Here is a 27,596-nt window from a genome sequence, read left to right on the forward strand (position 1 = left end):
TTGAATTCTTAAACTCACCAACAAGCCAGAAAAACAATTTCTTAAACTTTACTCTTATAGTACTATACCGGAATATTTCACTTGAAGCCACTTCAAATGAATTCACTTTTGAATTCAGGATACATACAGATGTGGATACAGTGCACTTAAATGACTAATGCACTCTGAATTTCCATCTGTCACCACTGTAACCAGTTATCCATGGTAAAAACAAACACTGTTGTTGCACACTGTGAATATTATCCTTTAAGTAAGCAATCAATTTGACATTTGTCAAACTGAACACGTTGACAGAACTTTCTTTGTAATGAATCACAGATTAAGAAGTTTGACTTGCTGTGACAGCTTGATTTGTGGGCCCAATTTCAATTTTTATAGAACATAAGTTGACCTTAATACAGAGCAGGCAGGTTTTACAGTGGTACATACTCTCTGCTGGATGTCAGTCATGAACAAGAAGTGTTTGCCTGGTAGATTTCTGCTGCAAATGCAAGGATTACATAGACAAAACAAAATATGCCTGTGTATTAGGTGTCATTTTAGATGTTTGTGGCAAACCATCTGCCCAGACCGTGAAAACATCTAGAACGTGTGGAGCTACAGCCCGCTGGCACTGAATAAAGTATCTCTGAGGTGACGACAGAATGTAATCACAATGCTGTTAAGGGATGAAAGCCTGCAGGTTTGTGAGGTGTGCTGCAACTGTCTACCTAAACTGTATGTGTGTGTGTGTGTGTGTGTGTGTGTGTGTGTTCATCCTGTTGTGCACCTGGAGCTCTGCCAGCTGCTGTCTGAGAGGTGACTCAGTGTCCAGGCCACAGATGGGTAAGCAGCAACGGCCATTAACACATTAAACACACACTGAGACACACAGTCAAAACTGATTTGCATGTACGTGGATGCACATATTGTACCCATGTAAACAAACACAATGACACACACCAGAGTGTCATTAAAGGTTCCACTACGTCTGTTGATGGAAGCATTTGCTAATCTTTTCAGAATGACTCAGTCCTGTAGTTAAAAGCCCTGCACTTCATCTGTGACATCATCTAATTGTTGTTGGTTATCAGAGGAAACATTACATTCCCCTCCATATGTGCAATATTATATGATCAGCTCCACAAATGTATCTGGCTGGTGCACTTGGATGATGCTCTAGACCACAGATAAAAAGAAAAAGTTTCCTCTTCCTCCTCTATTTAACAGTGATTTATGTCGTCCTGGAGAGTCACTTCCCAAATAATTTATTATGTGCATAAATGAATAATAAAAATAAGTTTTGGGGCTGACTCAACTGTGGAAGATTTCAATGTTACTTGGTGTTCTTCCTCTTCGCACAAACAACAGTTCGATGGAATTTGTTTGAATGGTCAATTTTGATGTTTGGCCCTGCTTTGTAGGAGGAAGAAATTTCAGAGTGGTAACACATCACTGTCCAAAACCCCATGGAGGGAAACCCCGTCTGTTTGCTGAGAGTGGTCATTGACAGAGGGGTTGTTTTCCACTGAAGACTGAGCAATCCAGAGAGAGGGAGAGGAGAGAGAGAGAGAGAGAGAGAGAGAGAGAGAGAGAGAAAGAAAGAATTTCATTGGCTAAGCCAAAGAGAGCGTGTGAGAGAAACAAAGGCGCTTGCAGTGGATGAAATTTTGCGGAGCGATGGAGTGAAAATCTCTGAGAAAGTTGTTAATGGTCTTAAAACTTTATGGCTGTTTGGAAGAGTCTATCTGTCTGTTGACAGACTCGCTGTGTTTACTTCAGCAACCCCAAAAACAGTTTTTCCAATAACCTCACTCTGTCTGTCTGGACAACAGAGAGGCAGAGAGGGGGTCTGTCCTCAGAACAAAATCATTGGTTAACTGTTGGGAACTCAGAAAGGAAACAAGCTCTGGAAAAACTTTTGACAACTTAATTAAGTTATCAATACATATCAATAATATAGAAAATGTGTGTTTTGTTACTTTCCATAACCAAAATAAACCTGGTGAAGATTATGCAACCTTTGGTTTATTAGAGATTGAAACAGTTGGCACAAAAATTCCTACTCACAGACCTCACGATGGGTTCTCTAGTCTAGCTCAATGTATTTTTAGACGTGCTATCACAGTCATTTGCTCAAGCTGAGAATCTCTACAATTAGGATAAATGCAATCAGAGATCAATGTGTAGTTTTTTTTACCCCCATCCTAACAAGACAGCAATCTGGGATATAAATGAGTGTAATTCTGAGATTTTTGAAATTCTTGTAGTCTGCACCAGCTTTTTTTTAATGCATGTGATGCAGCAGTGATTTGACCTACATCCATTTCATGACAGTTTTGGGAAACATGGGGAAAGAGAGGTGGATGATATGTATCAAATGGTCCAGCCACCTGGGAACTGAACTGCTGCTAAGGGCATTAGCGCCGATGTGGTACGCACCCCTAACCACTAAGCTATTGAGTTCCCCCGCCACCAGAAAACATCCTAATTTAATCAAGAGTTTTGGGAGGTGCCCCTGACTCATCACCACATCATTCCCCCTTCACTTTCAGAGCTGTTGATTGTTTCTTTCCTGGTCTCTTTCCTCATGTAAACAGTTCAGCTAATCCAGGATTACAACTAACCACAGTCTTCCTCATGCCTCCTCTATTCCCTCTCTTTCTGAACATACCATGGCCGTTCACTGTTAGCTGCTGCGAGGCCAAATAAAACAAGGGTAGAGTCAAACTATAAACAGAGCAGCTGTTGAGCAGGATAAAGTGTTTGAAAATCAGCCTCGCCACATTATCAAAGAGAATATGTGTTGAATTGACACGCTGGGAATGGGGAGTATTACAGGGGTATGATGACACTGATTGCAAACATGACTGTAAAATAAAACCATGCATCACCACAGAAACCAGTTTGAGCTATTAATGCTCCGTGTACTTCTTTGTGTCACGGCTCTCATTTGGAATGAATAAAATGAAGCTAATTATCGGAAATAAAAATAAATAACTGATTGTGATTTGCTGACATCAGACAAACTGTGGTTAGTCACAGAAATTTCCTGTGACTGATGGAAATGCTCCGGTGGTTTTTCTGTGACACTTTCTGTGGCAATTTTTTTGGATGACTGATTGTTTTCCTGGTGATGTCAGTGCCAAATTTCGTACAGCGCCGCTGCACTACATGTAGCAGCATAACATCAGCTTTGTGTCAAAGTGCTGCAGACGAGTTTCCCTAATCAGAAGTGGTTATGTTTACAGAAACTATCAACACCTTCACATAGCGCTCATGTAAACCTGTCAAAACTGAAAGCTGTAAAACCTATACCTTTCCCAATTTTTTTTATTACAGTAGACAGCTCACCAGATGACATGAAGCACTTCTATTTTCTAATTTACTTTTGCAATAAAGCATTTCAGTATCTTAAAGGTGTGGAGTAATATTCACAGTGTGTGACAACAGTATTTGTTTTTATCCTGGATAACTGGTTCCACTGGTGACAGACGGAAAGTCAGAGTGCATTAGCCCATTATAGTGGACACACTGTCTCCACATCTGTGCAGGTCCTGAGTTCAAAAGTGAATTAATTTCCTGAAAATGAAGAAAGAAAATCTTTTGCAGAAAAAAAAAACCCTCAGAGTTCGGTCTCATAAAAAGTATCGGATTCTGTACCAATACTGGTTTGTTTATTGGTACTTGCAAAAAGCATTCTGAACTTATGAGCTGTTAAATTTACACAGTGTGTGAAGTGCTAATCTGGGGACAGATGAATTTGAGTTATATAATGATGTTTTGACTGCTTTTCCTCATATCCACAAATGTTCGAGGGGTTTCAGTGCCTATCAAAGCCCTGAAATATATCACATACCTCACGACAGATTAGACAGACTACAGTGAAAATAAGGGCCTCCACAGTACAACCTCAATGTAGCAAAGATGATTACACAGTTTATAAAATAAACTGTAAACACCACAGCTTCCTCAATTCTGGCCGGGGTCGTGTCTAATGCAACGTGGCTCACAACACAACGAACCAGATTGTAAAACATCATGAAGAGGGTACATCGGAAGAACATCAATTGCAGCAGTGGTTTGGGGCTATAGGAAAGGCCATAGTACCAATAACAGAAGGCTCAGGGGCCGTCACTGAAAAATGATACCACAAATAACTTGCTATTTATGCAACCTTGCATTGTGAAACAGATGGGTTGTTATTTGCGGAAACGGCGCAAAAATGCAAGATTAAACATAAAGAACACGAAAAGAAGCCTGATGAATGCTGTCTGGATCAGATGTTTGGTGAGGACCTGACTGGGACCACCACTGTGACCGCACAGTGTCGACTGAGAAACACAGAGGTGGGAGTGTGCTGATCTGGGGCTGCGCAAGCGCAGAAGGTGAAGCAGGGAGAAAGTTTCCGACATGACAGTGAGCCCAAACACACTGCAAAAATCACACAGGAGTCAAACATTTCTTTGCTGACACTCGCAAACTCCCAAGACAAACATACAGACACCTTCACACACTTAACTAATGATCAATATTTGGCCTGTATGTTCACAATGTGTTCAGATGCTGTGCTTGTAAGGGACGTGTGTTGGCTCCAATAACAGTTTTCCAGTTCACAGCAACCTTTGCAACAGGAAGCATCTGTTCACTTTCCCCACACACACACACACACACACACACACACTGCTCCACGTGCCAGGAAAGATTTCTAAACACAAATCCCAAGGTGACCCTTCAAATCATCCAGGTTCAGTTTCTCTCAAACACACACACAACTTGTGTGAGTTGAAAGTGTGAGGCTGCATGGCAGAGTGTAAACCTGGGAGGCATACAAGCTAAACATTTGCCATTAGGTATTCAATTTAGAATTATTCAAATACTTCCCAAAGACACTGAATCAGTCCATCTCAGCACCAACACACAGGATGTCATTTGAATGTATCCTCTAGGAGTCTTGCATGTCTGTACAAAAAAACATAACAATCCATAAAGTAGTTGTTGAGATATTTCAGTCTGGACTAAGTGATGGGCTGAACACAGTTGGTGTGGCTAAAAAGGCATCACGAAATACAGCCAAGACAGTCACAAGCCTAACATTACTAAACACACTTAACAGAATAAGAAGCCTAGCAATAAAATGTGCTGTCAAGTCACATCACAATTGATTTAATCTGATCAAAACAACTCAGGGTTTTGGATGTTCTTGTAAACAAGACAAAAAATATCAAATACTGCAAGTCAACATTTGGAGCAGAAATAATTCAGGGAACAATTAATTCTGCTGATGCTGATTCACATCTCAGTCAGTCAGTGCGTGGTCTGACATTTTAAGAGTAACTGAACACCAGGTTGAAAAGCAATTTTTAACTGTCCTCTGCGCTGTGAACGTTTCAGGCCTGCTGCAGCTCTGTGATGTGTGATGATCTGTTTCACCCAGCAGCGATCTGACGGGGTCCTGGAGTACACCTGTACATCACTGCAGCAAGGTGAGGAGTTAAACCACAGGAAGTCAGCATTTATATGAAAATAAATGCATTCAGAGTCATGGAAGAAGTATTCAGAGCCTTTAAACTACACTATAAAAATTCATTACACTTTGAAGTCCTGCATTCCAAGTAAAGTATTATTTTACACACACACACACACACACACACACACACATATAATATATATACAACACACACATATATATATATATATGTGTGTGTGTGTGGATCGCCAAGGGGATTGCCAGTCCATCACAGGGCCAACACATATAGACAAGAAACCATTCGCACTCACATTCACACCTATGGGCAATTTAACCTGCATGTCTTTGGACTGTGGGAAGAAGCCGGAGTACCTGGAGAGAACCCACACAGGGACAGGGAGAACATGCAAACTCTACACAGAAAAACCCCAGGGGCCCCCAGGCGAACCAGGACTCAAACCTGGAACCTTCTTGCTGACCACTGCACCACCGTGTCGCCCATGATCAAATCAACACATGAGAAAATATGTTGGTGCATTAAAGATCTTTTCATTTTTATTTTAGCCTGAATGCTCTCAAAAGAGATCCCTGTAGCTTGAAAGAAAAACTGGTTTGCTACACTACACAATGTACATTTTTGAAAATACCTCAAACGAGTAACTTACGAGTAACATGTTATTTACTGTACAATACTGATGAAGCTTCAACACCCAGACAAACTTAGGAGACACACAACTCAAACCTCTTCTATAACTAAAGCAAAAAAATTCATGGTTGAAGTAAAGAGATGACGTCAAAATTCAGGTGTTTGTAGTTCCTGTGTGAAACCACAGACAGACGTCATGCTGTTTTCATTTCGGTCCTGGTCGTGAGGGAGAAAAAACCCATAAAGCATTCACAGAGACATCAAGCTCATGTTTCTCATGAATATGAAACGGCACGCTCCGGCAGGACAAACACGCACACACGTACACTTGCAGGATGTGGGCTTGCAGCTATACGTGACAGACAAACCTGTCAATCCAAATATTTGCCTTCATTAATGAGGACATTCAGAGCATTTGCTAGCATCAAGTAGGGATTCAGTTGCTTACCTCCATCACTATTTACTCTTTAGTGAAACAGATCAGACCTGTCACATTCAAAATAAAATGACAGAGTTGTTCATCAGGTTCAGTATGTACACAAATCTACCATCCACACTACAATATTAAGCCTTGCTATCTGTCTGAAATGTAAGAGTGATGAGAAAGTTAGAGAGTTGTAGATAGTTTGGGATGTAGAGAGGAGAATCTCTTTGGAGAGCTTTTGTAGATTTTGCTAGTTGGAGGAGTATTATAGTTACTCAATCTACAGACTTTTAATTAAACTTTGGTGTTTCTTTATCCTTCTTGACTGATAGATGCATAATTTTATCCTTAAGCCTCTGCTCGAATATAATTTTTTGTTTAGGAAGCTTCCTAATGGAGCGAACTGACCTGGGAACCATGAGAACTGGTCTAGTTTTCTAAATGTTAAGGAAAGGAGCTCCAATGCTTCCAATGCAAAGGATACACAGGTGCTTCCTTTACAAAAGGAGAGAATGCCATCCCACAATTCCTTGAGTGACACACATACATTTAGACACAACAGGAGCTCTGTTTAATGCTTAAGACACAGTCCCAAAATTTCTGAAAATCTTTCATGATTGGCTGAGCTCCTGATCCATAAGAGCCTGGAGAGAGTTTGGAGACATCATAGATTCATGTCAAACAAACCTGGCAGCTAAAAGGTTTATTAATGAGCCTAAAGTCACCAGAATATCACAACATTTTAACACACTCTCAGACTCTCCACATATTTCTTCTCTTTCAGATCCAGTTATCCATGATGAACAAACAGATTTCATTTCTCGTTATTGTCATTAACTCAATAGCTACTGTACGCAGAAATGTCGCTTCACTCAACCCCTCCATTGTGGAATGAACTAAAAAAAATGTATTTTCTCTACTTCCTGCGCCCATGACAGGAAACTGTCTTATACATCTGTCTGGATATAATTTACTCTTGCCCTTTCTCAATTCCTTATTTTTATTGAATTATTAATTAATGGAAACATCTGTTCTTTAGGAGGTGAGATTTTATGTTGGACAGGAAACCTTATTTCAACTCGTCTTTCCAAGTATTATAAATAAACTTGGTTTAAAAAAAGTGTAAGTGCAGTCAGATTCTCTAAATGCCACAGTTCTCGTCTTAATTAAATTCTCCTTTACATCTTTCCTTGACCTCATGGCCTTTTCCATCCAGGTCAAGGAAAAGTGGTTAAGAAAGGAGATTCTTTTGACTATTCAGCCGCAGCCAGTGTCAGACGTTTTTTGGTTCCCGAAAATTGTACCTGTGCTCCATCCAATACTGCCAGGCTTCCATCATAGAGGCCACATCTCCTCATTGACAAACCAATCCAAAAGTCAGATGGCAAATAGGAAGGAAAAGAGAAAGAGGAAAGAACCTGAACACAGATGTGTTACTTTCCATTTGCATCTTAAGCTCTCGATGAGTTTTTCCCATTTCATCTTTTCAGACGATTCAGTCTGACTTTCTGTTTTTAACGCGCCATTTTCTGATATTCATTACCCATTTCATTTTCATTTTTAAAAACATATAATTATGAGCTTATAATAGCAAATAGTGGAGAGACAGAAATCTATGTCCATGTTATGACGCCGCACTTAGTCACAACATAGAAAATGCAATTTGCTAATTTGTTGATGATTAACACATCACCATCTTAGTTTAGTGTGTTCTGAAATTTGCTAATCATCAGGAAACACAAACTGTTGCTGAGGATGAAGGGACTGTCATTAGTTTTGCAGTTACTTAGTCATTAACCAAAGTATTAGACAAATTTAAGTTTTGACCTGATGATGACACTAGATGGAAAATTAATGGATCACCAAAGCAATTAAAAGTCATTCTATAGAGGGAACATGAACTTAATAGAAATTTAAAAGAAATCAGCTCAATAATTGTTGAGACATTTCACCCAAAAACCAGGGGATCATTAAAGTCAGCAGGATACATCATCTGGGAACCATGAAGGTCTGTACAAAATAGCAATCCCATCACAGGACAAAGCAAAAATGAAGAACATACTCTTGGTTTCTGATCACTTTTCATAACATCTTTATTGAATTTGTGTCTCAGTTTTAAACATATTTACAGATACTTTAATTTTATTTTTTTTTTAGTTCAGTAAAAATACAAATACAGAACATTAAGTTTTCAAAAGCGACGTCGCTCCAAGCGACTTGATGGCCGCCCTGGTTTCTCCTTGAGCTTCCTCCTTATCAGATATAGGGGTTGACGATGTCAGCATATTGTCAGAGACTGGGGGAGCCAAAAACTGTACTGCATCAATGGACTGTTAGTGATGGCTGCCACCAGAATTCAGATGAAAGAGGATGGGTGGATGGATGAAGTGGAGCAAATAAAACGTGTGCTCTTGGAGGTCTGGTTAGAGAAATAATGTGAACGTACACGGAGCGATGCTGTGGAAGTGCGTCAGTGAGAGGTTCCCCTTCACTTTCAACAAAAACATTTTGGATGACTGTCGTCGTGTCGCAATATTATAAAGAAGAGAAAACTGAACTCAGTGCAATCCTGACCTGACCCCTTTGGTCAAAGCAGTTTGAACAAGATGATAGAATTACCTGCGACAACACTGTTTTGATGAAGCTGGAGTAAAAGTTGACCGCTTCCTTTAACTGCTACATATAATGTTTTGTCAAACCAGGTTCGAAATATTTCTGATAGCAGTTGAAAATGATTTCAAAGAACTGTGTTTTCATGACAGCACCCATGGCAACGGCACTCCCTGACAGCAGCAGCCTCCCCCAAAGGGACAATGCGTCCCACCACACTGTAAAAACTGTCCAGAAATGGCTCGAGGAACACAACAAAGAGCCCAAGATGTTGACCTGGTCTCCGAACTCCAAGGATCCCTGATCCAGCATCTGTGGGATGAGCCAAAACAAGCCAGATCCCCAAAGGCCCCATCCCGCAACCCACAGGATCCAAAGGATCCAGACACCACAGGACACCCCCAGAGGTCCACGTCAGAGCACAAAGGAGGGGGACCTACACAATATTAGGCAGGTGATTTTAATGTTGTGGCTCATCAGTGTATACTATGGCTCACCAATATCATATTTTAAACCTGATTATGTTTCCTTCTCTGCTGTGAGCGGCGTTGATCGTGTCTGGGTCAAAAAGGAAATTTCTGTGTTTTATGTCAGTTACATTTGAGAGATGAGAGAAGGGCAGGAGGGAACAAAGAATGCGTCCACACTGACACATGTTTAAAGAACCTTTGAGTTACGTGGCTAAGCAGTAAACAAAACGATTAAAACCTTTTGTGATTCTCCGAGCAGTTTTGTTTTTGTAGCCTGGTGTCAAGTTTGCTGTGAACTTTATTTGAACTCCGCTGCAGTTCTGAATCTATCTGCGTGTCAGAGGATGGACAATGTTTGTGTGAAACAAAAACAATAGGAAGGAATTCATATCACAATGATGTACTGTACAAAACACAAAGCAAAAATGTGAAAAGAGCACAGTGTTGGCCAAGGCGTCACATTTGAAAATAAGGCTTGAAAAGAAAGTCAGAAACAGACATAAAAAATTTCTTCCTGGTTTAGTGTATTTCTCACTCTTCAGCTTTAACGCCTGCATAAAAGTCATCTTTAGTCATCCAACCCTGCTCGCCTTCCTCTCTTTACCTACACTTGATACGCAGAGAGATTCATGTCAAACAACCTGGCAGCCAACACAGACACTAATAGAAAATATGAGCACATTTTAACACAGCTTCTCTCTCTCACACACACAGTCATTGCACAGGTTTATCGAGCCCATCATTAAGCCTACTACTGTCTGTAGTGTATATGAAGTGATATTTTTTGTTAATAACGGTTTAAAATCTTTCCTGTTTCTGTATGCTGATTGGTTTTTGCGTTCACTGAACATAACATCCTCCCCTCTGCGGCCATTTTTCCTCCCTCCTTGTGAAGTTACAAACTAGACACGGCTCGCAGAGAAAGTTAGCTGCAGAGAAAGTTTGATTTGCTTCATTTGAGGTAATGAAGTGGGGTCTGGAATTATTTGAGGAAGTAAAGACAGATTAATGTTCATATAGTCTTGCCCTGTATTTGTTACTGAGTCCTAGAATCATTGGCCGTGATCTGAGCAACCTGTTAATCCCTCATCACACCATACAGAGCCACCTGAATACTCAGACTTTCAAACCTTTAAAGAGATTATTGAGTCATGGGCGATGATCGTTTGAAATTGTTCACAATTGTTTGACTTTTTCCCCCACATTGTTTCCTTCACAGAGTCAAAGATTCAGATGTTTGTTGGACAATATGATGTCGACATTTAGCATTCGGGCAAATCAATCTGTACATTAGCAGGCTGGGATAGTTCACTAAACAACACAGAAGGGACAGGTTCACAGCTACATGTTGTAGATTTAACAGGTGAGTGTGTATCTGAAGTGAAAAACAATATTTCCACTAGAATTTCCCAGTCGATAGAGATTTTGAAGGTGGTATCCAAAACTTGGATGTGAAATAAGGTTTCCTACTTTGCCAGACATTTCAGAGTCACGTGTGAACCCTGAGACTGAAAGGCCTTCAAGTTTTTAGACTTTTTATGGTGGACAGGTGAGGTAGAGGTTAAAATAGGGGAAAGGGGAGAAGGCAGAAAATAAGAGAAATGGTAGGGAAAAATGATGGAGATTTCTAACACCATGGTGAGTTAATGAAGCCTACAGTTAGGTGGCAGAGTCCCACTGGTGATACAAGGGTAGACAGAGAAAATGTGGCAAAGGAGCTCAGCAGGGAGACATAAGAAGCTCTTCATTTATTCAGCTCTTTCAGTGCTACACCTCTACTTTCCTCCTCTTCATGGTCGTCCCATACAAAGTGCACAAACAAATGATTTACAGCAGGGGTTATTTTAACCACACACACACACACACACACACACACACACACACACACACACACACACGCACGCACGCACTCATACATAAGCATGGTTGGGTTCCAGCCTCATCTCATGATCTGAAAAAGATGGGGAGTGACTTATAAAAAGGTGGACGGGAGAGATGAGAGAGGGGCTGATAAACTGTGAAGAAACTAAGCCATAGTGTGATCAGAAAAAAGTGGACAGAGGACAGAGATAAAAAAAAAAAAAAAGAGCAGCATCCCATCGAGTAGCAGCAGAATAGTTCTGGGGGAAAAGTTGCGGCTCTGTGATGTCTCTAGCTGGAGGAGAAACTGGGAAGATGTTGAGGTGGGGAGTGAAGAAGATGGGGGAGGCCTGCTGCTGTCCTCCTGTAGTTTCCGCTCCACATATGATGGTCCACTTTTCTGAAAAAGGAGGATTTGAGAAGGTGGGGACTGTTGCCACGACCTGCTCTGACACTGATAATGTGACAAGCTGCTAACAGTTCCAGGTCAAAGTTCATCTGATGACGATTTAAACATGGAGAGGACTGAGGAAGGGTTGGGCCAGGGAGAAGCTGAGGGCTTTGATTCAAACCCTGTATCCCCATTTAGGATTTGTCCAAACAAAGAAGCAAACCCCTCCCCCCACACCTTATCAACAGACCCTGTAAAGTCCTCATGTCTGCCTGCCTGGAAAAATGACACTTCCATCAGTACAGTGTCAAACAGTGATCCTTCACAAAATCTTATTTGCACTTTCAGTGCCTCATCTCGAGTCTGTATGGGAGGAAAGTTTGGTCAAATAAAACACTAAAAATAATAACAAAAAACTAAATCAAGCCTCCAGGTTTTTGGAGCTCGGTCCTTCAGAGAAAAGAGTTCATTCAAGCCAAATGTGAGGCTGAGCAGCACACCCACCATCCTTTCTGATTAGAGCAGAGAAGACAGAGAGATCGACAGAGAGAGTCAAACAGTAAAACATAGAAGAAGAGAGGGAGAGTCAACGACTGAGTCCTCTCCACTCTGCAGTGGTCTGTGCTGGAGGCTCTCTCTCCGTCTCCTCCGGTTGATGTCTGCAGTCCAAAAGCAGTTGAGTCTATTGAGCTGAATGTAGGTTTGTCCAGTGTTGGTGGGTGGTATTTTTGGGCGGGCAGGCAGACAGGCGGGCAGACACGTGGCGCCCCCTGGTGCTGTGGTGAAGAAAAGATGGCCTTGTTGGTCTACCGCTGAGCCGGCTCGCTGCCGGGCAGGGTGATGTTGCCCAGGTGGAGGACGGGGAGCGGGTGAGCCTCCGTGTTGAAGACCCAGCTCTCCAACGGCATCAGGTCATCGCTGGAGAATAACAGGTAGAGATACCTGAGGTGGGATTGGTGGGTGACAGGATAGGGGAGGTGTGGGAGGTTGGGTGGTGGATGATGAAGGGAGGAACAGGGGGTGAGGATGAGAGGGATCAGGTAAGGAAGGTGAGGAAGAAGAAAGAAGTAAGTGACTGCAGGTTTGTGAAAGTAGAGCACATAGTGTCAACTTTTGACTATTTTGTACTGAAAAGTGTTCTCTTTCCATCAACTCTTATCCATTGGGAGCTCATCCTGGTCAAACACAGTTTATGGCTGTGGGAGTTTTCTGTTTTCTTTACACTGTGTCATAGCATCAAGGTGCTGTTTTTCTACACTCATCTTATAATATTACACCCATACTCTCCTTTTGTCTGGACTTTCATGAGAAAAGTGACTGTAAATTTTTCACAGTAGATCACGTTTTTTTCTGGGGAAAAAACCAAACAAACGTTTAACAAACGTTTTTTCTGTACAGACAATGTATGAGAAGATTTAGGGCTTTAATTTAAAACCCATTCTCTTGCCTGTAACATATTGAGTGTGTGGAATTCTTTATGAAATCTAACCGACATTGAATAAATCTAGTTTTTCCAGTTTAACAATAATCTTCACTGATAATGTCTGTACTATCCACGCAGCAGAACAACAGAAGTTCAGCTGCTGCCTCTATGTGCAGATCAGTGTGACAGGCAGCCAATCGGTGGCATGCCGGACACCGAGCTTTGATGTGTCAGAGACTGGGAACAGATAGACTCCAAAGGCCGCGTAACACCGAGGCATTCAAATGTCATCGCCTCACAAAGTTACCAGCCAGTGTAGTGGGTGACCTTTAACGACTTCTACACCAAAGACAAATTTTACTGGCATTCGATTCTTTGTGGGTGTTAATTTCAGACACAATAAAGTTAAAATGAGGGGCTGATAGAGTAGCTCTCTGCTAACAGTAACAACTTTGTGTCTGCCTCAGGTCAGTTTACAGATTCAGTATTGCTAGGAGGGGGACAACAGTCACAGAGCTGCCAGCAGGGGGAGTCAGAGAGCCAAATTAGGCTTCATCGTTCCCTCAGGCTCACAGCCTGTGTTCAGTGCCTCTTCTCCCTTCATTCATCAGTCATGATGATGATGACAATGTACCACAGAGACATGAGATTTGGCCTTTGCATCAGTAAGCCTTCAACATATTTTGTGGCTGCATACAAAGCATGATGCCTGCCCACTGTGCTGAGGGCAAAGGGCACTAATGGAAAGAAATAACAACGAATGCCACTGGTTAACCTGTTATTACCCTTTGAAGAGTCCTGCTGATTCACACAACAATCGAACAGAGCAGAAAGCACAGTAAGTGATCTGTGGCCAAGTGACTGCCTCTATATGTAACCACAGAAAGGGAAAAAAGCACTGAATTCTGGGAAAGATAAACTGGCCAGAATAAAAAAAATGTAAAACGATTCTTCAAGTTTTGTTTAAGTTTGATGATTTAGGAGCATTTTCAGTTTCAATAATAGTTTTCACAGTACCTATTTTCATTCATTCATTATAGCACTGAGTAGCGTGGCTGTAGTTATAGTATCCAGGCCGATATATTACTATACAGTAGTGTCCATTCCCTTAGAAGTTTATGATACTGGATGTACAACTAAAATAACAATAAGTAGTCTAGACCAGGCATTGAGCACAAGCGGAGTTTGTTTTTAAGGCTTCCATTTAAAATGGGAGAAAAAACATGATGTCCCTGAGATTAATTTTACACCATGATTAATATGGTGACCTTTTTCAGGTATGCATTAAACATTCAAATGGCTGTAAGTACAATGACAATGATTCCACCTGTCTAAACCGGCTGATGCTACCAGCGAAACAAAATTCAACACCCTCATTCTGCCCAGAGATGCATTCTCATGAAATTCAGTGTTTCTTGACTGCACCTCAACAAGGAAACACACACGGGATGTTTGAGGACTATAACTGAAGGATGTCTACTTGATTGGTGTAAGTCAGGCTGCTCACAGTATGAGAAATGAGGATTTTGTCCAGGAGGGGCACGTACAGTAACTAAAAACTGTCAGTGACAGATAAGAGAGTGAGTGAGAAAAATATGGACCTTTCCTTTAAAGGAATGTCTCATTAAAGTCTGTGACTGACACACCTTTGTATTTGCATACACATTTCTGCTCATAAAAAAACACAAAAAAATGGCCAAGTGATTGTTGCAATCACTTTTCAGCTGACAAGTGCTTTTAATCAGCCAGCCCACCATACACCCACAAAATCATTGCATTAATCACTAAAGTAATTAACTAATCAACTAACGTACTGACGATTTGTAGATCAAGCCAATTAATCAACCTATTAGTGGGGACTTACTTGAGAGTCTCAGCCAGGAAGAAGCTCTGCTGCACGTCGTCGTAGGTCGGGTTGGAGGAGTAGACGTCCTTCACCCCCGAGAAACCTCCGCTCACCCTGCAGTACTTATCAATGGCCTGGAGGAGATGGGGAGAGAGGGAAGGAGTGAAGGGGAGGAAGAGAGAGGAGAGTGGAAGTAGAAGGGTAGAAATTTAAAGAAAGAAAGGAAAAGGTAAAAGAATGATAGAGAGATCACATGAGGGAAGAGGAGAATGAGGAGAGGCAAAAAGGGAAAGGGTGAAGAGAAAAGAGAAGGGGGGGGGCACAGTTTTAATAAGCTTACAAAAGCATGCTATAATTAATTTCTTTGCTTTTGACAGATTAGAGCGAAGTCCTGGGGAGACACATACAGGAAACAGAAGCTGTATTAAAAATTTAAAAAAAAAAAAAGGCGAGAGGAAAAGAAGATTACCACAAACGCCTCACCCTGCATTTACATTTTATTCTCTAAAAATTTCCTTTCCACACAGCAGCTTCATGTGGGAACACTCGTGTGTAATGACCACATAGAAGTTTTTCTTTGAGCGAGAGCCTGTGGTGATTCAAAGATCAAATGCGTCTTTGTCTGTTGATTTCCATTCAACGGGAAAATGATTGTTTATTTCTGAACACGTATTCTGCTGTCAGTTTTTAGCTGTTCTCATTTCTTTTCATTAAGTGGCTGTCTGTGATTGAGAAAACAGCAGCTTTTGAACATGTAATCTGTGTATGCTTGAATTTTAAGACACATTCACACAGAGGCTGAATCTGATCTCTTTGGATATCAGATATGGTTCGGATTTTCTTCAAGTCATGACAAAAAAGGACACATGCCCAGTCTCTTGAAACACATTTGTAGGTGGTTTGAATTGTGATGTAAATCCCCTCTCTGTCCATTCACTTTGGCTTTCGAGGGTTTAGCTCTGATCCTCTCAACATGACATTTAAACAAGAACAAAAACAGCAAACATGGAGGACAGCCAGTCACATAAGTTGTTTGTGCTCTGCAACTAAGAAAAACATTTAACATAACTAACCTGAGTTATATTTGTTTTTGTCATCTCTGATAAAATGAGCATTTTTAAAAAATGTATTTTTATTGCGTAAGCGTAACCTATCTCTCCATATATTCTTCTGGTGGGACCAGAGTGTAGAATTTAGGGGGGTGTGATGGCAGCAACTGAATCTAAAACTCATAATAATGTTTTCATTAGTGTATAATCACCTTAGAATGAGCTCTTTCTATCTACATGGGTAGTGGGTTCCATGAAGCCCACCATGTTGAAGGTCACCAGGGAAAGGGAGAGGTGAGGGGAGGTGTGTTCAGTTGGTTGCAATCTGCTCACTGCTGCTTTAATTCTTACATCAAGATGGACAGCACTCTATTTCTGCAAAATACTTGTTGATTTCCCCAGGAGTAGAGAAATAAAGGACCAGTCTTCACGTATAATGTCATGTTTTCCCCCACAGAGCACACCTTGATGACACCTTACTGCAAACGTCAGGTGCCGTTTTGGCTCTAAGGAATACAAGTTGTATCCCATAACGGAGAACAATTCATATTTGGGAGCAGGTGCTTTCCCCCCGCCTGCACACATGCACAAATGACTCATTAAAAATGCAGAGATCGTCCAGCTGGTGATGTCGACAGTGCACCATCATCTGTGTGCTCTATTGATTTGCAATGAGGACTTGTTACAGTGAAACTGGTGCCTCCATAAAAATTCTGGCTGCATTACCCTGCTGCTCATACCTTATCGACTTTCACTATTAACGCATGTAATTGAAAGCATTATCTCTGTCCTTGTCTTTCAGTCTCTTTCAGTCACACACACACACACACACACATATGCACACACGCATTTTTTCCCTCTATTCTGTCCTCGAGTGACCATTTTGCTGTCAGCAGATTTCCGTTACAAGGCGTTTCGACCGTTATTCCTGTTATTCATGGGCTGTTGCATCAGACGTGCCCTTCTGGATCCAGGCTGCAGTGTCCCCCAACAGCCTGTTTCACACACACATAATACTCACTTACACACATACCAGTATAAAGCAGAGTGTACCTTTCATTAAGTCTAAATTCATTCAAGACTCATTTAAACATGATGCTATACCCAGTCTGGGGTATACCCATGAATGTAGGATACACATACACACACGTGTACGCCAAGACCATCTGTGCTAAATAAATTATCTGATAAAAAGTCTAGGGAGGAGGAGGAGGATTTCTGCAGCAGCTAAGTGGGGACACATTTTACATTACAGCAGCTGGGCCTCACCTTCACACACTGTAATACACACACACACACACACACACACACACATGCACAGGTAAAAGCCAGCCAGTGTTAATGACTGCTATGAAAAGAAGAAGCGTGACAAACAGAGGCAGGACTGGTGTACCAGGTGGATGCAGCTGGAGTATGGGGGAAATGTGGGCATGTGTGTGTGTGTGTGTGTGTGTGTGTGTGTGTGTGTGTGTGTGTGTGAGAGAGAGAGAGAGAGAGAGAGAGAGAGAGAGAGAGAGAGAGAGAGAGAGAGAGAGAGAGAGAGAGAGGAGGGAGGAGCTGTGTTTTGAGGTAACATACAGGGAAGACCACACACGTTTGTGAAATATGTATGTGTGGGGGGCAAAGACACCAGTAGAGGAAGAGAGTAGGACATCACTTTGTGTAAAAAATGGACAGAGCCTCAGGTGTTGTATGAAAAATACATATATACACATATACTAAGTGTGTGTGTGGATGGAAAGAAATGGAAAGAAAATAATAAATGATAGAAAATAAATGATACAGAAAGGAAAAAGGGAAGATTTTAAGAAACAGAAAAAATGCAACAGAGAGAGGAAAAAGCAGGCAGTGTAAACATATCCAAGATGGATGAAATTTATACTGACTACTAATTTTTGAGTCAGCAGTGTGTTCATGCCAGAAACTTACTGAAAAAAGAATATAGTAAACTAGAATGGCATCAGTAGAGCACATACCTAACAATCCTACACGTCTGTCTGGCTCTTATAGTAGGAAAGAAATGTCAAGATCCAGATGTTAAAATGTCAAAAAATCTCATAATGTTACAGAGAGAGACAAATGAATTCCTGGGTTCTTCCCTGGCACATGCCACATCCCTCCAACCAAGGGACAAACAAACACCAAAGGACACAGGTGAAATCATAACCTCTATACTTTTTGAGTGTGGTGCTAATGTAGACTGTTTTCCCACAATGTCATCCAAATGGAAGTGGAGGAGATCCTCACAGGTGGAAAGATTTTAAATAAACTGTGGGTGGTGGTGAGAAGGCTCCAGATTGATGTCAGAACACAAACAACATAATTAAATAATTTTTCTTGTATTTGTGCAGTGAAATTGGTGGTGTGACGGATGTCTGATGGCACACATGAGAATGCTATCTTTCCCTCTTTATATATATATAACAGCATGTACTCTAAAATTCAGTATATAAAACATAGTGTATTACAATAACTATATAGCATAGTAGCATAGTATCCAGAACTGGCTCTGAATCAGAGGTTACAATTTAATGAATCTGTGATTTTCAAAGGCTTCAGGGTTATTAATTCCTGTAAAATGATGTTACCTGCTGTAAGCCTGACATCACACACTGGTTATGTACATGTCAGTGCAGGTGTATAGCGTTCAGTGTCACAAAAGACAAAAGACGTGGATAACGAAGACAATAACAGTGAATATTTGTAATAACAGCAAGAAAGTGACTTGATGCTATTATTTTTTTCTATTTTACTATTTAACAAAAAAGGAATTAGAAAATTCCCCATTGATCATGAAAAAAAAAACATTTGTGACATTCTTTATCTTCTTGGAATTCTACCTTTTTTCTTTTATTTCAAATGTAACTCTAAAAACTTAAACTTTGTAACTTCTGATAATCAAAATGCTAGGGAAAAATAAAACAACAGAAAAGCAACATTAAATAAGAGCAGCACAGAGTACAGGATCTGTCATATGCATTGGTATGCATGTATACATGCAATATTAAATAATGCAAGAAAGTCAAGGATGAGCCCTTCAGCACCAGCTCTCTTTAGTGTCACTCATCACTCAGTACAATCACACATTATAAACACTCTTGCCAGTATATTTGCTTGGTGTGTATGCACTTACCCCCACTTAGAAAAACAAAGAGAAGTAGTTTCACTGCTTGAAAATGGAGAAAAAAAAAATGTGACAAGAAGATTGGCAGGAAAAAGAGAAAAAGGAGAGTATAAAAAAATGGATGATGAGCAGGTTGGTTGAGATTTCGAAAGAGACTGCCGTCTAGAAGACGAGCTCTTTAATCCTCTGTCAGAAGAAGTGGCGCAGGGGAGTGAAAAGGATAGAGAGGGCTTTCATTCCTGTTCTACTTTCATAAAGCTTTTTCATATTAAAACACAAAAGACAGAATAAATAACTAATAACACCTGGAAGATTCACAAGTCCTCACATCCACTTACAGGTATAGATTTTCAGCATATGCACGCATATAACAAAAGTGGCTCTCTACAATGAGGGCTAGTTCTACCAGCAGCCATCAACCGTTCTCATGTGTCATGCATATACACAGACCTGAGGAGACAAAGCCAGAAATTGGGATATATCAATTTGTGTCACTTCCTTTTGCCGTCTGATGCTCGGTGACACCTGCATTACTCTGGTTTCACAACTTCAATTCAGGCTTAAAACAACTCCCTGCTGCAGCTTGTTGATAATGTTAAGTAAAAGCATAAAGTGCTGGGGAGATGTTATTAAAAACAGTTCTTTATTTTGCTGGTGACTTTTAGCAGAGAGACAAATCTAGACTCATTATAACACACAGTGGGACTCAACAGACAATATTAAATCATTTCAACTGTAGTTAAACAAGCTCAGCTCAATGTTTAAATACTTCCCCTTTCCAATGGACAAAAAACAGATAACAGAACATTTAAAAATGTCAGAACCCTAATCAAATGAAATAAAGTAATTTTCAAAGTCAGCAACTGTAAAAAGTCTTGACTAAAGTATTAAATAGCAAATACTGCATTCCTAACCAGAGAGCAGAGTTTGATAATGCAATGGAAAATAGTTGTTCTTTTTATTTACAACCAGAACCTTAAGAGAAGGCTTGCAAAACATGAACCTGCCATCGGTGCCACCTGCCCAATATCCTTTATTTTCATCTATGATTTCATATCTGTGTTTTTAATGCATCAGCTCATGCCACAAAGCATGCTGTACTGAATGATACTGAAGATCGATGATGAAGTTCACCCAATGCCGTCCTTCACTGCCTGTACTTTTCAACCCCCATCTGTCTCAGGAATCATCACAGATGTACTGTCAGTTCTGGACCTCACTGGTCCTTTAAAAACTAGATCCATCAATCTTCTACTTTGTATGATGTACTTTAAATAAGAACAAACAAGTGTAATAAAAAAAGAATTAATTTAGAAAAGAAAAATGAAGCTGGACAGCTGGACTTCAGTGATCTTCAATTTTCCTTAAACAACATGGTTAAAGATGCAAAAATGAGTCCAAAAATGATCTCTTGGTTTTGTAATGGATCCCCCTAATTTTCATACAGCAGCCATGTATGTGAACATGTGTGATAGTGAACTTGTTTCCATGCAGCTGATAAATTCTTGTATAAAGCAGTTAACGTCAGCATTGTGTCATGGGCAGACAGTTTCACTGACCAAGAATCAAACAGCACCCTGCTACGCAACACAAAACCCACTTAGCTTAGCTTTCCTGCTAAAGTCTCCTTCTCATCTAACTTACAAACACGTCTTGTCTTGCCACCAAACATTCACCGGAGAAGAGTCCTGCTGATGTCTGTTTAATCAGTTTCTTACCATTATTAGGCTACTTTATTTATTAATCATAAATTCCACTGGATGTTGCTATTTACAACTGCTATTTGTTTTGTGCAGCATAGGAGGTCCAACAGAGGTCAGCAAAAACTGCCTACTGCCATTAAAGTCAAAATGAATACTTTACCTACTGATGTTAAAGAGATGGCCTAAACCATGACTAAGCTGTTTAATAAAGTGTATATAAATGTATGCTCTTTACCTGTGCTGCCTCCCAGCCCCACTGCCGGTATTTGGGATCGTGGGTGAATCTCCACATGTACCAGTAGGTCTCAATGACCTCCGGCCGCAGGATGTAGTACTTCTCATTCTGCCGCACAGCCACCGCCTCCAGGCCACTGTCGAATTTAAAGGCCTCCGGGCCGAGCTTCAGCACTTGAAGGGAGGAGAGAAAAATGCAGACAGAACGTAGGGAAAGAGGAGGAGAGAGACAGAGGGGAATGGATGAATAAAGAGAGGGGAGGGAGAAAAGGTGACATGGAAAGATGGAAAAGAAAAGAAGGCAGGGAACAAGAGAAACAGGAGGGAGAGAGGGAGAGGAGTGAACAGAAAAAAATGACAAAGAGGAAGCAGAAAAAGAGTAACATGGTGGAGGAGAGATAAGGGACAGATGTGAAAGGAGGAGTGAAGAAGAAGTGAGAGGGGGAGAAAGGAAGGAAGAGTAAACAGGGAAAGGGTGATGAAGAGAGGAAAACAGGAGTTAGGAGATTAGGATTATCCTGTGCTCCTCAGTTTGCATTAATGGTTGAGTTGCTGTTGATTACAGGTCAGAGCTGATATGAATCAGTGCTTGTGTGTGTGTGTGTGTGTTTTAAAGCAATAAAAACCCTCCGACCCCATTGATTTTACTGGCTTTTCATGTTTTTACAACCAGTGTTTTTTCTGCCAATTAAGTGTGATAGGCATTATGAGTCTAAGTGTGGAAAATTAATGAGGAGCTGACAAGGCATTGACAGGAACGTCTCTCTGAAAGGATTAAAACACACTGAGACGCGTACATGAACACACACATACACACACTCTCAAACTCCATGCCACCTCACCAGAAAGTTCTCTCTTTTCTCTCCCCCACCCTCCCTTTTGCTCCCTTTCTCCATCTTCATTTGTTGCCACGGCAACCTCTCCTCTTTCTTAGAGCAACCTCACGATTTCTGACTACACACACTTGCGCATACCGTCATGATGCCAGAGCACACACACTGGTGTTTCCTTGCTGACGACTATCGATGCTTACCAGAAAATGTCCAGAGCAGGTATTTCTTAAGGTCTCTTGAACAGATAATATATTCATGGTTCGAGCAGCTAGGCATGTGTGCACTCGTGTTTGTGTTTCTCACCTGTCCTGTCATAGGACTCGTGGCAGGTGTGCGCGATCTCTGCCCCCAGCTGCAGGTAGTGCCCAGCCTTGTCGTCGGGCGAGCCGTCGGCGCCCAGCGCAAACATGCCGCCGGCGAAGCACGCCAGGTGGCCCATCTTCCTCTCCAGGTGGCCGTTCTTCCACTCACCAATGAATGTCAGACCACCGTTGGATTTGCGTATCAGGTGGCGCTCAATGGCCTGGAGGGGGAGGGAGGGAGCGTGAGTGTGTGTGAGGGCATGTGGAAATAAGTGCAGACATTTTTGAGAAGACAGAATCAGAAAAAGCGAAGGAGGCAGTGAGAATGTGGACAGAGGTTGCAAATGGAATATCAAGCGCATGGTTGTATTTGTATTCAGGTAGTGATTGAAATGATACATGAGGATGTATGAAATTTATGTGTGTGTGTAAGAGTGTGAACATTTGAAGAGGTAAATTCAGGTAAGGGCAATTTGACACACAGTATTTTATTAGAGTGGGAACGTGGATAGAGGTTAGGAATGGAATATTAGGTGTATGTGTGTGTGAGTGAAATGTTTTAATGGGGTTAAGTTGTGAGTGTGAGCGGGTATTGACATTGGAGAGGGTCAAACAGAATAAAACACAGTGGTGAGAGTAGAATTTAAAACCCAGCCACATCCCTCACCCTCTGCTCTGCAGCATCTGTTCTGCTCACTCTCTGACACTCATTGATTGACAGACATCTCCATCAGCTACAGAGAACTAACATCTGCTTCCTGACAAATCTACTCTTACTTCCTTTGAAGAAACAGAGGGATGTCTCTCTTTTGTAAACATGGCCATTGAAATATGTTTTACATGTTCTCTTAATTTTCTGGAAAAATAAGAAAAGTCAACTCAAGATGAACAAATGAATGATGAATCCCATTTGATCATAAATTGGGAGTGCTCAGCCGATTGCTTATTAGCAGAGGTAACGCCCCTTTAACACTATATAAGGGCAATATTCTGGTACATACCCAAGAATTGGAGAGATGCCTCTAAGAAGGCAGTAAGAGGAAGAACTTCAGCAGTAGTGAAATTGATGTACTGTTAAATAAACTTAAAAGTAAATGTGACTTTCCAGAGCATCAGTATTGGCATTCAGAAATCTAGAAATGAAAAAGATCTGTTTTAAGCCTGGATAGTCAAAGCAGCATCTAGGAGCAGTATGTCTGTCATTCAGAAGGTGAATGCACACAGTATCATACAATGGTTTGTATGATTTTGACTGGGATCAATGGACCAATAATGCTTCATTACTCCAGAACATTAAATTTGAATCACATGAAATTGATGTAAAATTTGAAAAAACTAAGAGAAGAGCAAAGATAAGAAAACATTGTTGAATCCCAGAAATCAGTGGGGACTATCAAAATGGGGACAAATCATGGAAATGAACAAAAATAACTGTGTTTGTATATTGTTTCCTGTATGAAGCCCAATGTATGTTATTTTTAAAAAAGGATAACTGATGACAATTAGAATCAGAGCTGTAACTTTTCTTGTCGATCGATGGCGCTTGCTGGACTGGGATTACAGATTGAGACACTCTCTCACACTCTTTGTGGCTATGCAGTTCGATGATACTAGCTGGGCCTAGGCTTATGTCTTTATTTGGGGTGTTTTTCATTCTCAGAATCAAGGGTCTTGTATGTTGCACACATTCTAAAGCCCTTGAGAAAAAATTGAGGACTTTACCTCATGAAGGACATTTTTAACTGGGAAAGTAACTGTACAATGCTGTACATATGCTGACAGATTTCTGATTGGACTGTACCTCGATGGCGTCATCGTAGGTCTTCCGAGCCTCTGTATCTGTCTTGTCTGACATGAGCCATGCCTTCAGCAGGTACTCATAAAAACTGTCCCCAAGTCCTCCAACTGAGGTGTGATCTGGAGACAGAGTGGGGGGAAGGAAAGAGTTAAAAAGAGCAGGATGAAGAGACACGAAGGAAAGATTGTGACAAAGCACAAAAAAAGACAAACAAAAAAAGGAGCAAGACATTGACAAATGAGAAAGCCGAGGTGAATTATTCATTTTTTGACTTTGCCTCAAAGTCCTTGGCCCAAGCACAACATATGGCATGAAAAGCATCTATACAAGCCCTAGGTGGTTTTTCTTCCCTGCATATTGGCAGCATTATTCCCTCTCTTTTCCCGTTTTGTTTACTCTTTCCCTGATGTGCTCGCATTTCAATGTCCCCAGTCGTCCTCTTGGAAGTTTACACAGCTTTCATGGCTGTCCTAATTTTGCAGGACATCACATAGTGAATATGGGATACAAGCCAACAATCACTCTGATCACACTAAAAAATAAATTATTTTCTCTAGAGGGCGTTCTGAGTCCACATGATCTAATTCTTAATGGCACTTTGGTCTATTTCAGAGGCAATGTCATTGACCTATAAAATGTTGTTTACAGTATTAGCAAAAATTAGCAAAACATTTATGCATCTAAGATTACCATCATGACAGTGAAAATCAAATAAAATGTCATTTTTTAAAGGACAACTCTGGTATTTTTGAACCTGGGCCTTATTTCCCCTGGCCCTTATTATTGGTTTGGATTATTTGCAATACCAAAAAAATATGCTTCATTGATTGTTTATGTGGGATTGACATTTTGCTCTGCTTGCTGTGTGGTGCCAGCACTCAACTCCTGTATTCTGAAGTGTTTCCTTCCTGTAAATGGTTTCCTTGTCAAAACCACAGACAATTTATGTTTAAAATGACTTTTAAAACAATGGAAAAGCCACAGCAGTATACATTTATTACTCAACAAATTAAGAAATAGGTCATAAAATTCTCCAATTTTAGGAAGAAAATCTCTTTTCATTATGAATTCGAAAGTCTAGTTGGGAGAACAATCCTGGATGAAAGGAGGTTTATTTTTTAGCTCTGACTTCACTGGGTGAGCCTGTTCCCCATCCTCTACGTATAACTCTCTTCAGCTCTGTGTAATCATATTCAATATCTGTGCAGCTGCTTTGTGTCTCATCTAAGCAGATTCTTTTCTGTACGTGGTTAACATGCCCGTAGGTAAATGGAGGAATACGCAAAGACAGGGAACAAGAAGCAATGGAAGTGATGAATTATTCATCTTTTGTCACACAGAGAGAGCACAGACCTTCACAAACAACCTTGGAAACATTACTGAGGGCAGAGTGGGCTGGTGTATGTATTCATGTCTGTGAATGTACATGTGAGTGATTGAGTTTGTATATTAACACAAAAAAGTACAGCCCGTGACGGAGCACCGATACATATTAAACTACTTTAAAAAGAAATGGCTTGTCACTAATTGGTACATAAATAAAGTTAATCAATAAATGCGCTGAAATAATTTTGAAGCTATTAGTCTGGGATTATGTAACTAAGTTAAATTTAGTGGAATAACATTATTTATAGTTTCTGAGCCAACCAAAGAGACTTAAGTACAATTATCCTGGCAATAACACATTTGTGTAGATGCTATTACAGGGTTTTTTAGGACTCGTAGTACTGGTATAGCTGTAATAGATATCGTGCTTTACACATGTTTTATGATATCAATAACAAAATTAGCAGGTGTTTATGCAGCATCAACAGCACTAAAACATTCACAATGATACATTCTTTCTCTTGTGTGTAATGGCTTTTATTTGGTAGTTAATGATGCATGTGTGCAAATTGAAATGTTTCAGTGTTTCAGTGTAGCATAAATAAAGTTATTTGAAAGAAATTCCCCTGCTTCAAGCATGGCTCTCACACGATCATATTCACATCTTTTCCCTCTTCTGGTGACCCCTCTTCTATGGCAAACTATCAGACTTGGTTGGTGAAGTACTGAAACTGGCTCATGGATATTTTCTGAATCTGGTTGCTGGAAGAAAAACACATTTGTATCCTGATTATAACTGCGGTTCCCCTTTGTTCCCTTGGCTAGAAAAGAACATGTTCATGGAGCTTCTGCAGGTGTTTAATCAGATGAGAGTCAATCTTTTTTTAAGGGAAATCAGCCCACTTATTGATCATATAAATGTTCTTTGGTCAGCTACACAAATCACAGCCTTTGTTTTAATTTCATTTGTAAGATCTCAGTTTACCTGTTAATGTACTTTATGTTACAGACCAGCCATTTGAGGTGGTTTGGACATGTAAACAGGACAAATCTCCATTTGTGAAGCTTTTCTGGGCATGACAACTAGGAAGAGACTGGAACCAGAAAACACCAGACTGACTTCATATTCTAACTCACATGTGAATCCAGGTGATGCTCAGGTACGTGGTTGGGAAGAAAACATGTGAGCTACTTTATTTAGCCTGCTGCCACTGTGAACGGACCGAGATAAGCAGCATATAGTGAATGGAAACACTGTGCTGAATGCCATCAATGATTATTATCACATTAAGGTCCATTCCTGGTTATGCTGACACACACAGCACAGAGTATAGAAGTAAGCACACCTGCTAATGTTTGGGCTACTGTAGCTGTACACAGCTAGGAGTAGGAGCGAGATAAAAGAGAAAATGACGACTGAATGAAGACACCTCAATGGATACGGCCCAAGGCTCAAAAGACGAGGAGGTTGTTGAAAAAAGTTGGAGGAATTCGGTGTTGTGGAGATGTTTTGGCCATTTAAAGTATCTCGCACTGCAAATTGTGTCAGAAACATGTTCCCACAAAGACAGGTAATACCACTAATCTTTTTTGCCATCTGAAGCAGTGCCATTCTGTAGACAGTCCCAGATCCAAGTTCTGGTGGTCCCCCTACAACAACCTGTGTGATACTAAATTGACCTTATGATATCTTCACATCTCACTTAGGAGTAAAAAGGAACCTTGAAGCTTGACATAGAAATAGTGATTTGAGCTGTGAGAAAATGATAATGATAAGATTTTTTCCATATTACCCAGCCCTGGTTTGAAGACACGTACCGGGTCAAGTCAAAAAAAAAAAGCTCAGGTCAAATAAAAACAGGACCACGCTGCAGTAATAAATACCAAAATTCATAAGATGCGTTCACTATGTCATAAAACAGTGACGGATTGTTCTTTTGTTTTGTTTCGTGAATTTGTGAAACAGCGTGACATAATTATAAAATACCACAAATCATTGGTGTAGTGGTTTGTAATCATGGGTTTGTTTTATTTATTATGGTCTTATTATTATGATAATATCTTTGTGCGCATGCAGTATATACTTTACACTCCAATACACATATTCC

General features: G+C 40.6%; 1 protein-coding gene across 3 annotated transcripts in view; it reads right to left on the reverse strand.

Annotated features, from left to right (window-relative positions):
• Positions 1-11,328: 11,328 nt before the first annotated feature.
• Positions 11,329-27,596, reverse strand: part of man1a2 (mannosidase, alpha, class 1A, member 2) — a 121,469-nt gene continuing 105,201 nt past the window's right edge. For all 3 annotated transcript variants that reach the window (XM_018660689.2, XM_018660690.2, XM_051067269.1), the window contains exons 10-14: positions 24,166-24,281; positions 22,366-22,585; positions 21,231-21,403; positions 15,138-15,253; positions 11,329-12,792 (exon numbers count right to left, since the gene is read on the reverse strand). In XM_018660689.2, coding sequence (XP_018516205.1) covers positions 12,657-12,792; positions 15,138-15,253; positions 21,231-21,403; positions 22,366-22,585; positions 24,166-24,281 — 761 coding nt within the window. In that variant the 3' untranslated portion in view covers positions 11,329-12,656. The remainder of the gene's footprint in view (positions 12,793-15,137; positions 15,254-21,230; positions 21,404-22,365; positions 22,586-24,165; positions 24,282-27,596) is intronic.

This window comes from Lates calcarifer, linkage group LG1 (genome assembly GCF_001640805.2).
Source record: "Lates calcarifer isolate ASB-BC8 linkage group LG1, TLL_Latcal_v3, whole genome shotgun sequence".
NCBI lineage: Eukaryota > Metazoa > Chordata > Actinopteri > Centropomidae > Lates > Lates calcarifer.